This window comes from Cololabis saira, chromosome 20, assembly GCF_033807715.1.
Source record: "Cololabis saira isolate AMF1-May2022 chromosome 20, fColSai1.1, whole genome shotgun sequence".
Taxonomy (NCBI): domain Eukaryota; kingdom Metazoa; phylum Chordata; class Actinopteri; order Beloniformes; family Belonidae; genus Cololabis; species Cololabis saira.
This window is the reverse complement of record NC_084606.1, coordinates 27,331,323-27,347,238: the sequence shown is the minus strand read 5'-3', so window position 1 is coordinate 27,347,238 and position 15,916 is coordinate 27,331,323. Positions and strand designations below refer to the sequence as shown.

Below are 15,916 nucleotides of genomic sequence, written 5' to 3'. Positions count from 1 at the left end.
TCACGGCACGCTACCATGCGCTGAGCTCTCAACTCAGAGCAGCTGTCTGGAGTCACCGACCAACCAGCCAATCAGAAAATAGACATTTTTTGTTGCCAGCTAAGGGTTATCGTGAATTTATCGTTATCGAGGTAAAGCTGCCCAATTTATAGTGATATTTGAGGTCATATCGCCCAGCCCTAGAACCATGTTTCAGAAAGTTCTGGTCATGATGGGTCAAACCTTCTGTTCACAGATGGCAGGTTTTCATCAAAACAACAACGCTCCACGGTCGGAACTAAACTGTTCTGTAAACCCAACAGAACCCTGAAGTCCAACCTCGAGTTCAAGCACCGTTTTTAGTTAAATAATTCAGGCTTCTGTCCAGTCGAGCGCACTCTTTATTCTTAGAACCAACCTCTGTGCTTAAATTGGATATTTGACTTCTTGTGTCGAGAAAAAAATAAACAATTTTATTCCCGTTATTCTTAAATGAAGGTTATAAGACAGGCGGTGGACAGTTTCAGGGGCCACCGTTGCCCTTAGGCTGCTGCGGAAAAGATCTTCCTGCTCTCTCCATCCTTGGCCGTTATAGACTACTTTTGTGGACTTTCATATTTTTTAATTCAACTCAACTATTAATTTATTTAATTTAAATTCTTTGATCATTGTTCATGAAGTTAGTTGCTGGTTTACCTCACTTCTGTAACTGAAGCTGCATTGGTTGTGCATAAAAACATGCTCCGTTTCAGTTTTTTGTTTTGGTTTTATTTGGCAAACACAAATCAAAGTATTTTAAATGGCTGGTTCTAGTTATAAAATACACAATATTGTTTGAATGTCAACAAGAGGAAACTTTCGTTTCATTCAACCTTAAATTTCTTACATCGATACTTTTCTGAGATCTCAGAAAAGTGTCAGTGTGAAACATCATCAGTGACTCAAAGACTCACTTAGACCTCGCAAAGTTGTCAGAATAATGCCCCTGTAGATGTGATATAAGACGTCTGAAACTTTAAAGGATAACCATTTGTAATCCCGCCACATCGGGTCAGCCCATCTGTCATCTTGAAACCGCACCGTCTCTCTTTCAGAAAACCTCATCACATTAAAATTTTAAACCCCGAAATGTAGCCTTCTTGCTCGTTTGTTAACACGCACGTCCTTTTCCTTTTTTTTTTTAATGCAACATAAACAGTTGTCTTATTCCGGCACACGAAAAACCGCCTGTGAGTCGGCCTTAATGAAGTTCAACCTCCGCGTTTCCTCGGGGTCCCAGCAGTACAGAGAAACCTAATGCTTCCTCACACATCTCCACAAGCTGCGGAGGCCCCCAGTGAATAAACTGCATAACCAGAAATGTCAACAACTTCTTAATTAGACCAAGTGACAATTCAGTAAAAGGTCATTCTTTCCAGTGAGTTCAGGATTTGAGAGACTTCAATGGTTCCCAGACAACAGACCACTGCCGCAGCGTTCTGGGTGGATCAGTGAATAAACTGAGAAGAGACACTTAAAATGTGATGCATTTCTCTCAGGTCAGGGGTTAAGTAAATCTTACAGAACCACCCTAGTCATGGTAGCAGTAGTAAAAAGGGAAATTCACCCTACATGCAATGATATCCCCGCCCTTAATTATGATGTGTGCACACGCAGCATGTGGGATGTTCCAGCGTCCTCCTGTTTCCAAGCTACAGATAAATGATTCATGCCTAGTCCATGTCCTCTGACGTCAGCGCTTATTCTGCATCCATTGGAAGCCTTAATTATTTCCGGATCTCTCAAAACACGGAGCACTACTCGGGTTCCTCCCTCGCCCCATAAGTGTGTCGTCTTCTTTTTTTTACCTGCAGCTACCCTGCTCTGCACCGACTCTACTGAACCAAGGGTAACAGGTCAGATAAGCAGCAGCGCGCCGTGAAGAATCCACTGGGACACAGCAGGATTAACGTCTATAAGCTTCTACATGATGTAAATAAGATCAGAAGACTCCACATAATGCAGCTTACTTTGATTACTGCTTATGAGCTTATTTGGGGGGGTGTAATTGGAAAATTCTGCTTATATGACAATGCCTTATTCAGAATAATGGGTCCATTCACTAATATATTAGAGTGCATCTAAACTTAGTGTGATTTATTTAAAAAGAAATAAAAATCTAATAAAAAAAAACACTTAAAAGCTAAATTGTTTGTAAATACTGGGAGCTAACAGTGTTTTAGATGTTTATATATGGTATTAATCTCAATGTAGGCAAGAAGAAGAAAAGTGCAAAGTTGTGTGATCCACGGTTGTTTCGTTTCTTTCCAAAACAATGAACAGTGAGTAAAAGCTGACAAGGCAGCTTTACTCTGCAGGCCTGATCCACAAAGCCTTCAGCTGCCTTTAAAAAAAGAAAAATATGACATGGCAATAACTTTAGAGGCAGAAATCTGGGAAAGCTATGTTTGTACTGACGGGGAGCCACTGCACGCTCCCCCCAGAACCTCCACAATGCTGGTATAAAAAGCTGAGCCTCCATCACGTCCAAACTGAGAAAATTGGCTTGACAACCTGCCAGAGTCTTCCAGCCTGAAGGAGCTTGTTTTCCCATCTAAAAAGACACACTTAATATAATCGTCCCTTAAATGCGTTTCGTGACCTTGATCCCATTGTCGTCGTCATTATGGGGCTCTTATTGGTCCAGAAGAAAAATCAATTTGTGCTTCAAGTATTTTTCTTGGGTTCCAATTAGTTGCTTTCAGACCTCAAGAAACCGTTTGATAACCTAGTGCAGGAAGTACCCCCAGAACTACTTGTAGAGTATTTTAGTTTCTATATAAAGTACCTAACTCTTCCTGCATGCAGTTAACTTCTGTGACGTAAATGAATGGTCAAGAAAAAGAAAAAGAACTGAGATATTGCGTCACCTCCAACCACTGCCTGGCTGTTTCCGTCATTATCAGGGTTCCATCTATCCCTGATAAAAAGGACTGTGCCATTAACAGACTTGTGCAGACCTGGATGAGAAGCTGACGATGACCGTTAATTAGAATCAGTTGTGATGAAGCAGAGAAACATCTAAAGCATGCAGGACTGCGGCCCTTAAAGACCAGGGTTGAAGACCCCTTATCTATGGTGTGAGTGAATTACTGAGTCCCCGTAAATCCCAGAAAGCAGCTCCACAACTGTTTAGTCTGAAATCGATCGGGAGCCAGCTGCCAATCGAATCCTAATTAGACTTATGATGACTCGGCACTCATGACTGGACGGGTAATAAGCCAGAGAAAACCACCTGACTGAGGTGTGGAGTCGGCTGTTGTTGAAACATATTAGCTCCGTTGTAACTATGGATCCTGTGAAACCAGAGACGACATACCGCTCATCTGTGATCATTAACGACGGCTATCGTGACTGAACAATCCTTTATACGGCAGAAGTGAAGAACAATGGCAGCAATCCCAAGGTTTCAGGGCAGGTGCATTTGCTGATGAGGTTGTATTGAGGAGTTTTCTACCTACTTAAAGATAACCATCGCCCCATCACGTTTATGCAGGTGCATTAGCACGCTGCAGCCTTTTGCTAATTAACCGTTAACAGCCTCGAGACATTTTAAACATGTGTGAAAGATGCCTGAGATAGGTTTTCTAATCATTAGACTGCACTGATCCTGGAGAAACACACTCTGATCAGCCACAATACCAAAGGACTGTTTGAAAATGAATAAATAAATGAATAAATAAATAAATAAATAAAGCTCATCTGACAGAAAGCCGTCATTGATCTCAACTGGGATCAATTTCTTCCCCCCTCAAAGACACAGTGATTGACAGCTGGGTAGTTACAGGACTCTGTTGAGCCGCTGATCTTGCGTTACGCCGCTCACCTCGTACTCTCTGACCACCCTCATGCCTCGACCGCCTCCTCCGTAGGCCGCTTTGAAGATGATGGGGAAACCGTACGTCTGGGCGAACGCCTGCGCCTCCTGCAGACTGGAGATGGGGGCATTTGTACCTGGGACCACAGGTACACCTGCACAGGAGCAGAGAGAGAGACGGTAAATCCTCCCCGAGCCACTGACGTTTACGAGTCAAGACCCCATTCCACCATGAAATATTGAGTTGTTTGCTAACAAAAGGGAATCGCTTTTTGGTGCAAAATAAGGGGTTCTCATTCCAGCGTAAACGGCGGAGTCATTTCCTCACGGTTTCAAGATGTGGCAGACGGAGCTAGTACATGCTGAAAAATGTATTCCACAAATGTTCAGTCCATCAGTGATGAGAAAATTGATCCCTGGAGCTTCACTGCCACAGCAAATGCTGGGAGAGAAGACCGGGAAGAAAGCCGGATTCAGCCCCGACGATGACGACTGGGTCACATGACGAAACTAGCATGCGGGACGAAACTCATGGCAAAATATTTGCCTTTGCTGATTTAATGGTTGAAAAGAAATTATACTAAATGAACTGAAAGTTTGGGCACCCCTCATTAAAACAGTAAAGACGACCTAATTTTCAGAAATGCAGAGGTGGGTAGAGTAGCCAAAAACTGTACTCAAGTAAAAGTACTGTTACTACAGAATAATATGACTCAAGTAGAAGTAAAAAGTAGCCATCCAAATAATTACTTGAGTAAAAGTAAAAAAGTACTTGGTGAAAAAACGACTCAAGTACTGAGTAACTGTTGAGTAACGTCTGATATTTTTTTTTAACAACCATTCAAACAGACAAAAGTACAAAATAATCATCTTCAGGCAAATTAAATCAATAAAATAAAATAAAAAATTTAAATTAATAAAAAATAACTTAAATTAAAATAATCTTAAAGTAAATTCAAGTACTTTAATAAATAAAATAAATAAAAGAATAACAGAATGAAAAAATAAATTAAGCACAAGTAGCACAAAATTTCAAGCCTTTGTACTTTTCTTTTTTAACCAGGCAGAACTAGAACAAGCCCATGAACTCATAGAAACTCTGTGTGTGTTTGAGTCTGTGTAAATGTGACAAAACATGCAAAAACAAACATTTTTCCCCAAAGAATCACTCAGTGATGTCATGAGATTGACGCGTACGCGGATAAAAGGGATAAAAGAAAAGTAACATCTCAACGTAGCCTTTATATAGCGGAGTAAGAGGAACAGTTTCTCCTTCACAAATCTACTCAAGTAAAAGTAAAAAGTATAGTGATTCTAAACTACTCCTAAAAGTACAACATTTCCCAAAACTTACTCAAGTAAATGTAACGGAGTAAATGTAACTCGTTACTACCCACCTCTGCAGAAATGGCACATAAGTAGAATTTAAATTCATCCTTTTATAATTTATGCCGAACTATCAACATATTTGTCACAGCTGGGGGCCTGGACCTCGGCCTCTGCTGCAGCCCTGTTGGTTCAATGCAGGGCATCGTCATCATGAAGCCAAAACGCTCCCACGATGGCAACTTGAAAGCTAAAAGAAGCTTTTCAAACTTTCTTTTAGTCAGAAAGATCAAACTGTGGATCGAGGAGTGATCCAACGTAGCACTATTAACAGGTAGGAAGGATTTCTGGGTTTTTGACCCCGTACCTGCACTGATGGCCAAGGAGCGAGCCTCCACCTTGTCTCCCATCTTGCGGACGGTTTCCGGGGACGGTCCAACGAACATGACTCCAGCATCGGCACAGGCCTGAGCAAAGTCGGACCTCTCCGAGAGGAAACCGTAGCCAGGGTGGATAGCATCCACATTGTTGGCCTGAGGAGGTAAAGAGCAACAGCAGTTATGAAACAGGGAACCTCGCAGGGTCCTGGCTCCCAAAGAGCAAGGCAGCGCCATCATCTCTCTAAACAGATCTTGTGGTCAGTTCAATCCACTCATGGAAACCAGACTGGGAGCTAATGATTTTATTTTTGAAATCTTAGTAGCGAGAGCCAAACTCCATAATCTACTCGATAGACAGCAGTAGGAGACTGAGTGAAGAGACGGGCTCGCATCATGGCAGAGCTGAGGGAAGGTACTCGCCATGTCTCTGCGAGCACGCTCAAAACACACAGAAGTAGATACAATAGTTGCTGAGGCTAACAGAGCCATCGCTGGATCAGTATGCGCCATCTGCTCTTGGATACAAGACAGACTATAATTATGGGCTGTCCCGTTGTTAAAGGAGCCATTAGCTGCCAGGCCAGAAGAGACATGGAGCCACACATGTGAAAACGTGGCAAACGCATGCACTCTTCAAAAACACCCACGTACGCGCCGGCAGAGAGACACGGGCAGTCGATGGAGATTCAGCAACGGGCTCATGAAAAACACCCCAGGGTGCACGCACAGTCACAGAGGAACAGACGCTCAGCGCTTTCTCAGTTACAGGCACGCACTCGCACACTTCCATGTCCAACACAACTTTCAAACGCCTCAAAAAAAGAAAAAAAAAGAAAAAGGTGCAGGGATTGTTGTGTTTGTCACAAAATAAAGAGCGACAGCGTGTGCAACAGGTAAACACGCTCTGATTTTCACAGAGCGAGACCAGGCAGGCAGGCAGGCAGGCACACACACACACACACACACACACGGAGGAATCTCTCTGGCACAGGGTGGCTGCTCTCTCAGACAGGCAGACTGATTTTGAGAAATGAGTTGGATGGCGAAGCCTCCCCGACTTGGCTGGCTGACCACATGCTCGTGTAGGAAATTATAAACAGTGAGAGATGGATAAATAAAAAATATAACAAACAACTGGAGGCTCAGCTTGAAAGGGGGGATGGGGGGAGGTAACAAGGGGATCTGATGAGCACGGTGATAAGAGGTGGCATGAAATCAAAGGCAGATGGGAAATGATCGTGAAAGAGGAGGACATGCCGGGTAACAAAGAAAGAAGAAAAAAAAACAAAGCAAGGTATTTAAAAGGCAACGGCAAATCTGCAAATGAGCTGGATCCATCTCTCTAGATAAAACCCAAATAAAGACTCGAGGAAAAAAAGCAGAAAAGGAAGGAAATTATTTTCCCAACAATTGTTCACGTTGTTGCATCTTAACAAAAATAAAATTTTGCTGTATGAATAACAAAAGGACTAAATGAATACTGCTAGGTTTCACTATTATTAAAAACACTGAAAAATAATGACCCAAACACACAAAACTCCTATTTGACTCTACGGGTTTAAAATACATATTTGACCAAATTATGCTCCATTAATTGCCCACAGGCTCCGTCACTGCATATACAATGATCACACCCCGAAGCAAAATATTGAAATTCCCCTTTCATGACAGTTTAAAGGTTCCAGACAGTAGCTACAAGAAAAAGCCCTGGAACCATTTTGGATTATCACGAGTGTCCCAGAGCATTTCAGATGCAAGGGTCTCACTTGAAGCAACATTTACTCATATTAACCAAATTAGTCTTTAGTTTCGTACTGTAGTGACTTATGTCTGACCTGTAGTACATTAAACATACAAAATGTATAAAGGCATGCTGTTGTAACTCCATATTTGCCCTTCATTTCATTTAAAATAAAAATAAAAAAATGGTTGGGCTTCATAAAAAAATCGTTACTACATCTTCAACTCTGTCTTCCGTGCACAGTTTTTAAAACATTTACTGAAATTGAGTATTAAAAACCTTGAATCATTCAGCAAACCACCACGCTGAGCTAGACACATCAGTTCACTACACTAAAACCCTCCTGCACCACCGTCCTGATTAATACGCGATACCTTGGCGACTTTGATGATGTCTGGGATGTCCAGGTATGCCGCAACAGGTGGAAGGCCTTTCCCGATCAGGTAAGCCTCGTCTGCTTTTTGCCTGGAAGTGCAAAGACTTGCATTAAATCAATAGTAGAGCCAGTAAAAGTAAATAAATAAATAATCAAACATGAAAAGGGCAACATCGCTTAAGCACACATCTTTATGGTATTATGGCAGCACTTGCAAGCTCTAAAGATTAGACATCACTACTTGGTACTTAATTATTTAAATTGCCACAAATCGTGAGTGCAATTGAAGATGGATGATAACCTGGAGGTTTATACTGTCAGAGCAATTAGAGCGGTGTCGCCACTTGATGCATACTGAACAATACAGCTCCAAAACACCAGAGAGGGAAGTGCTCAGAGCCTCTTTTAACTACCGCCGCTTAAAAGCGGTGGCAATGAAGCAGTCAAGCAAGACATCTGTGCGTCATGCCTTCTTTGTTTAAACCACTGGAGGCCTATTTAACTCTAATGTGGCAGAGATAATTACCTGTGCATCTGTCCGGTGTCCTGCTCCGAGTAAACAGCCACGGTGCGAATTCCCAGTTCGGTGCAGGCTCTGAACACCCGGATAGCTATCTCCCCTGAAACGGAGAGGAAGGCGTGCGTGAGGAACGCATGGAGGTGGTTCTGCATCATTCATTTCAATAAAAGCATCCCCAGTTTTATGCTTTTCAAGTACATCTTGTGTTTGATTGTTTGAAAGAGAAGGGGGTCGTCCTCGGCCCGTTTAAACACTTCTCAAAAGTACAAATTGTTATTTTATCAGCATCCTGCATCACTGGCTCCACTTTACAGCTAAAACGTCTTCAGAGAATAAAATTCTTTTTTCCCCCCACACATAAGCTTTGTGAGGAAAAAAAACATTAAAAAAAAAAAACACACACCAAACATTTGTTGCTCTTCACAACGTGAAAACAGACATTTCAACAAGTCAGCCATTTCTCTTCAGTGTAAAAGTGGAGCTTTCAACAGGAAAAACACACCCAACTTTCATCTTGCTGTCACAAACACTAGTTTCCAAGCAGAAGAAAGTTCAGGGGGTGAAAACTAGTATGATGTTTTGTTGTCGCTCAAAATGGAGGACGGCATTCAAGTGTTTGTGGAGCTCCCCAAAGGTAAAGGACGGGCATGTAAAACAAGTCTTAAAGAATGGGAAATATCTGAACATGAAAAGGGTTCAAAAAGAGGGAAATGAGATGTACGGTGAAAACAGATTAAATGTTTATGGAAAGCAGACAGGGGTCTTGGTTTCTCAAATAACTTGTGATGAAAAAGATAGTATGAATATTTAACAATGTGACAAATAAGTGGAAAGAAGAGGAGAGCAGCGAGGGGCAAAGCAAGAAAAGCAAGTGTTTTTAGATCTAGCTGCTGCTTTTGATACAATCAACCATTCTATTATTTTTATCCCTTCTCGACCAGCATGTGAACATAAAAAAATAAAAAAGGTACAGCCATTGGATTTTTTCCTTTTGCCTAGTTTTCTTCCTCTGTGGCCCCTCTCGTTTGTGGAGTACCTCCAGGGTCGACTGTGGGCCCGTTACTGTTTATGTATGTGCGGCCCCTGGAACCAAGTTTTAGGGAAATCCAATAAGTCCTTTCATCATTTTGCAGAGAAAGGACAAATTTATCGAAAAGGTCTAGTCATTCAAATTAACTGCAGTGATTTAAAAATCTGGTTAGACAACACTTCCTTTCAGAAAAAAAAAAAAATATTATTTTGGAATCATGTACTCATTAATTTTTTGTCAAATTTGAGTGGTTTCTTTATTGAGAGCAGAATTAGATTCATGGTAGGATTAAATAGGTTTTAATTCTTCCTACCTCTTTTCAGACACGTTAATCAGGATTTATGTGTATTGTTATACGTGTGCATGTATATAGGTATGTATATATAGATACGTGCGTGTACATTGGGTATATATTCATTTTATAGATTTATCTATTTTGTGTACACTCATTCATACATTTATATAGATTTATTTACAAGGGGTTATATATGTTCAAAACGTGTATAGACAGAGACAGACAGATAGATACCCGCTTCTTCCTTACTACTCATCTACATTTCAAACTAGAGGTGACAGTCCTTTTTCAGTTGCTGGTCCCATCCTTTGGGATTAGTTAACCACAACAATAATTGTTGCTACATTCAAATCTTTGCTCAAGACTCAGTGGCTTTCAATTCAAGTTAAACTTTGACAGATAAATATTTGTATTTGCTTTTTTTCTCCATTTGTTTTGATGTGTATTTGTTTTATTGTTTGATTTTTGCCTGTAAAGCACTTTGTTCAACCTTAGTTGATTTGAAATGTATTTAATTTAAAGAAGAAAAAAAAAAAAATTTGACCTTGGCCTTGACCTTGGAGGAAAGTCACTGGAAAAAGTCAGGATGGAAACAAAGAGAGGACATCAGACGAGAAGAACAGGAGTCAAACAAACAGGAGCCACGAAAGAACGGAGATGAAAGGAGCTTGGTGAAGTGGAATTTGGGCAGCTATGATGGTCCAACCTCCTCATCCCACGCGCTGACGCACCGGTGCGATGAACACGATCTAATGGGGTGCTGAAAGCGTCACACTGATGTAAAATAAAGAAATCCACAGGGAGCTCCTCTTGGTGCGAATATAAAGCACAGGCCAGGTACAGATTTAGTGAAATCATTCAATTAAAGCCATCTAACAGCCCTTTTATGAGGGATTTGACATTAAATTTCGTGTAAATATGTACAGCAGGGGACCTACAGAGCAGCACACCTGTGCCGAGCTAGAATCGTACTGGGAACCCACGCACCAATCAAGCGTTTTCAATGTGTCCACGGGAATTAGCGTAATTGCAGGGTCTAAAAAGCAATTATAATCAATCGCATGAATACATTTATTTGTCAGTCAGACGCTCCGTGTCACCAGACAATAATTAAACGTACAACGACTCCCTCTCTCTGTGGACAGCCAGCAGGAAGGAATCTAGTCATCACAAGTCTTACGTGAGCACGTCCATCGTGATGTCAACGCTGTGTGCTTCAGAGAGCTTTGTTTAGAAAACTCACGGCTCCTCTATAATTACAACTCCCATTGAACATCAGTCCGTGGATTAAAAACATTTTATTTTCTTGCCAAATTCAGTTCAGCTTTGAAAACCTAAATGAATATTTAAACAGCTTCATACACAATTTAACTTCCTGGTGGGTAGCGAGGGCTCGCGTACCGAAATCACATCTATTTCCAATAATTCCTGAAATTCATTACTTTCAAGTCAAAGCAAACTATTTTGTGCAGCCACCCACCCACGCCATCCATTTAAACATTAGCATGTTTCAAGGCAAACTAAATGCCGGGTATAAAAGATTTAGAGAGTCTCTCTGTGCCTGAAGAAGACTATAAATGTCACAGCTTTATCTTACATTATAAATTAATCACAATTAACAGCCTTTAAATCAGCAGTGCAGTCTGGATTGTTCGTCATCTTCAGCATAGGTCAATTACGAGTGTCAGGATGCAGGTTGTTTTTTTTACCTCGGTTGGCCACCATGACCTTCTTGATTGGTCGATACTGGCTCTGCGGAGCAGAGTGGGCAGATCTGAAGAGACAAGTCGCCCTCCTGACGGCCAAAACACTGAGGCCACCTCGGCCCACCGCAAACCGCATCATCCTAGAGGAGGGAGGGGAAAAAACTACATTTTACAGTGTTTCTATGCATTCATGATTTATAAATGGAACTGAAACAGCTGATTAGACACAAACCTGATAAAGACTAATCATTCCCAATAGACAATTGGTCAAATATGTGAATCTTTATATCATAAAATTGTAGCTCCAACTTCTTTTTAACTGTCTTGATTGACACACAGGTGTTTATGGGTTCAAGAAAATTAAAGACATATCAACTAAAGCACGTTTCTGCACAGATTTAAACTGTTTAGTACCAGTGGTGGACAGTAACGGAGTAAATTTACTTGAGTACTGTACTTAAGTACATATCCAGAGGATTTTTACTTTACTTGAGTATTAGATTTCTTTGGTACTTATTAGTCTTACTTGAATACATTTCCAAGACAAATATTTTTACTTTTACTCGAGTAAATTTCTAGGGAGGCTGAAAAGTACTCGTTACTTTCAGGTCTGCTCTTTTTTCTTCTTCACTAAAATCCTATTGGACACAAGCTGTTTTTGTCAAAGGAGGAGACCTATCACAGTGCACGCTCTCCACTGGGATGTACGTAAAGCGGAAATACGTCAAGCCTCCTCAAAACGATACCGCCAAAGTAGCCTGCGTTTGTCAAGACAGAGCCGCAACAAGTCAAGACAGAGCCGCAACAATGGCTACGCCTGCGTCAGGAGAAGAAAGACAATCCGCTGAGTCGTCTGAGTCTGATAATGAGCCGGACTCGGAGCAGGGACTTTCACAAAATCCTTGGCCGTATCTTAACTCAATGTTTGAGTTCGACCGAGTAAAAAACGAGGGCACAGACAAACCACAGACAAAATAAAAAAATTAAATTAAAATTAAATTAAAATTAAAAAATATAGTAATTTACTGATGTGGAAAATAAGAAATTTACTCTTACTCTTACTTAAAGTAAATTTAAAAGCATTTACTTTTGGATACTTAAGTACCTTTAAAAGCAAGTACTTTTATACTCTTACTCGAGTAATATTTTGACTGAGCTACTTTTACTTGTAACGGAGTAAATTTTGACCAGTAGTATCTGTACTCTTACTCAAGTACTGGGGTCGAGTACTCTGTCCACCTCTGGTTAGTACTTTCTCCAACTTTATCTCGCCCTAAACTGATATTTACACTGTTTTTATGTAGTTTTCACAAAGTTAAACTAGTGCCACAGTACCACTTATAACCAAAGAGAGTTGACCAATTTGCAAGTTTAGTTACAAGAATTCAAATTAAAATAAAACAAAAATGAAGATGAAGGTGCCAGACAATCAGCTGGAGCTCCAGCAGCTGCATGTGCATCTAATTAAAGACAACAAGCTTCAGGTGATTGTAGTGTTTTTCCCAGCCAAATTACAGATGCAACACTTAGTCTGTAATTAGCAAAATAGTACCAGATAACATCGTGTAAACTTTACCCAGCGTAAACTTTACTCAGTCTCATTACTGCTGTATTAAGCTGTAGTGCTGGTGGGGAAGCAATGTTTGTCCCTCAAAGGAGGGTCCAGAGGGACAAAATAGCACACGGACTAGATTAAAAATATACACTTTATCTCTATCAGCTTGTTTTCTAAGCGTTTTTACCCAGTTTAAAGCAGAAACACTAGTCATCTCACTCAACATGGGCGTTTTAATTAGATGTCTGCGGTTTTACCTAATGGACCTATAAAAGGAAGGGCACCGGCAAAACCCTTCACGGTGAGAGTCACGCATGCACGAAAAACGACATAATTAGAGAGACATGTGCACAAAATTGCGGGTTGTTGCACAGCTACCTCAGCTGGACGATTTGAGGCTCACTTGCTGCTGGAAAACCTACAAAACCTGCAGCTCCGCTAAAGTCACAGGCGTGAGGAATGTAGGTGTGAGCTCTTCTTCAGGGCTTCAGCCCGCACTTCCCTCACAGTCTGCTGCTGCCACCCTCTGGCCGACGCGCGGTACTGCACACACAGAAGCCCCAACGTACTGTATATACAGGACTGTCTCAGAAAATTTGAATATTGTGATAAAATCCTTTATTTTCTGCAATGCAAAAATGTCATACATTCTGGATTAATTAAACATAAACTGAAATATTGCAAGCCTTGTATCATTTTAATATTGCTGATCATGGCTTACAGCTTAAGAAAACTCAAATATCCTATCTCAAAAAAATAGAATATTCTGGGAATCTTAAACTGTAAACCATAATCAGCAATATTAAAATAATAAAAGACTTGCAATATTTCAGTTGATTTGTAATGAATCCAGAATGTATGACATTATTTATTTATTTTTTTTTTTTTTTTTTTTATTTTTTTTTTAAATTGCATTACAGAAAATAAAAAGGACTTTATCACAATATTCAAATTTTCTGAGACAGTCCTGTACGGGCATCCAGTCATAACGGGAAAAATAAAGAGTGAACTGCAATATGGCATAAAAATAAGGGAAATGTTCCGCCACCCGCTTTCCCACCAGCCCAACCGAGGTCCAGTGTTACATTTTAAGACAGGTTTACAACAAATCTAAAATATCCATCTGTCAACCACTTAGAAACTACAATTGCTCAGAATTTGATAGGCCGACCTTTGTTGACCCTGAAATTCCTGACATTCCTATGTATGTAATTCCTATAATAGAGCCTAAATGAAAACACAAAAGTGAATTAAAGCACATTTATTTATATTAAATATTTTCAGTTTATATACACATTGATTGTCTTCAAGTGAAACATTTACATTTTCACTCATGTGGCTCCCTGGCATTTACTGATTGATGACACAGACGCACGTTCCTTCCCCTGTGAGAGACACTAACATCGCCCATCCTGCTCATCTTTAGGAAAGTAAATTCGGTATCCCATTTTGAGAGATATTTACACCAAGTCTTCGCTTTTTTGGCAGAAATGCCTTCACTCTTGTTACATCCATCCATCTCTCTGATTTGTTGGTCTGAGTTTGCTCCAGTTGTCGCCACTAACCTTGCGAGAACTGCCACCCAGGCTACAGCAGGGGGCAGTTCTCGCGAGGTTAGTGATAATTCCGTTTGTAGAGGCACAATAATGTTTTTTTTTAATTATTATATATTATAAAACGGGAAATTTACTGAAAAATACTAATACGGGAGTAGAGCGGGAAAGAAAGTTAAAATAGGGTAGGTTCCCAGCCAAAACGGGAGACTTGACAGGTATGCAATATGGATTATAAAATTCTGTAGACAATAAACAACATAATATAACTAAGACATGTAATAGCATGGAGTTTCTTGATTATTAACTTTAAGCTTTAATGCAATTCCATCACTGTCTGGTTTGGATCAGCCACCAAACTAGACAGGAACAGACTGCAACGGACAATTAGGTCAGCAGAGAGGATAACTGGGACTAACCTCCCATCTATCCAGGACCTGTACCGGTCCAGGACCAGGAAATGGGCAGGTATCATCTCTGCAGATCCCTCACACCCAGCACACAGTCTATTTGAGACAGTTTCTTCCCCCAACCACTGTGCAATAATAATAATAATAACCACAATAATAGGCTGTAACAATGCACCTTTCAATAATAACCATGTTTACCTAATACTGCTGCACCTTTCACTTAAAAAAAAAAAATTGTATACATGTTAATAAGAGCTGTCATCTGTCTATTTACTGTACAGTGAGTGAAACAACCAGTCAAATTCCCTGTTTTGTTTGATCTGACTGGGCCAAATAAACATGATTCTGATTCTAATTTAGCACACAGTGGTCTCAGATTTCAATGCTGAGAAATTCTGTCAACTATTCAATCCAACATATTCAAAAGGCACAATTGAACAAATTTAGCTGCAGAAACCAACAGTGAGTTTCACGCTTATAAATGATCGATGAAGACTTCTCTCATAAGGTATCAGTCACACTGCAGGAGGCAGACAAGTGCAAAGACGTTTTCAAAACTCAAAAATTGCATGTAATGACAATTTTTCTATTCAACATTTCATATGTAGCTTTTTATTTTCAGGTAGAATTAGCACATTACAACACAAGTGAACCGGACTAAGACGGAGCAACAAATGATGGCTCTTTGCCTGAGTCTGTGACTTGAATCTGTCTGAAGACAGCGTGCAGTGGAAACTCAGGCTGTAACAATATACCGTTTCTAAACAAAGCTAACACTGTGAAACAGATCCGCTTCCCAAGGTCCGACTTCAGCAGGGAAAAGGGCAACAGACCAGAGCTGCAAACACAAAAAAATTACATCTTCTCTAATGCTGCCACACCACTGCTTTTTAGTTTGTGAAAATTAAAAACATGACGCAAAACCAAGCTCTAATGGCCCTTACCCGGCCCATTAGAGCTTATAAAGATGTCAAGAATGGTCCTCAAAAGGTGGATTTATCCTTCAACAATATACTCTATTAAAGCTGAAATGATGCCTTTGACCTTACAACCAAAGCAGTGTTAAAAAAAAAAAAACACTGATAAAGTGAGCACCAGCTGTTAGCCATGGTCGTTTGAATATTTTGTACAGACAGAAGAAAAAAAACAGCATATATCCTGCAACAAGTTAAAGTGAAATTAAAAAGAA

General features: G+C 40.4%; 1 protein-coding gene across 1 annotated transcript in view; it reads right to left on the bottom strand.

Annotated features, from left to right (window-relative positions):
- Positions 1-15,916, bottom strand: part of LOC133419939 (pyruvate carboxylase, mitochondrial-like) — a 290,321-nt gene that overhangs the window by 254,862 nt on the left and 19,543 nt on the right. The window contains exons 2-6 of the mRNA XM_061709419.1: positions 11,213-11,349; positions 8,185-8,278; positions 7,657-7,747; positions 5,529-5,694; positions 3,845-3,990 (exon numbers count right to left, since the gene is read on the bottom strand). Of these exons, the coding sequence (XP_061565403.1) occupies positions 3,845-3,990; positions 5,529-5,694; positions 7,657-7,747; positions 8,185-8,278; positions 11,213-11,349 (634 nt within the window). The remainder of the gene's footprint in view (positions 1-3,844; positions 3,991-5,528; positions 5,695-7,656; positions 7,748-8,184; positions 8,279-11,212; positions 11,350-15,916) is intronic.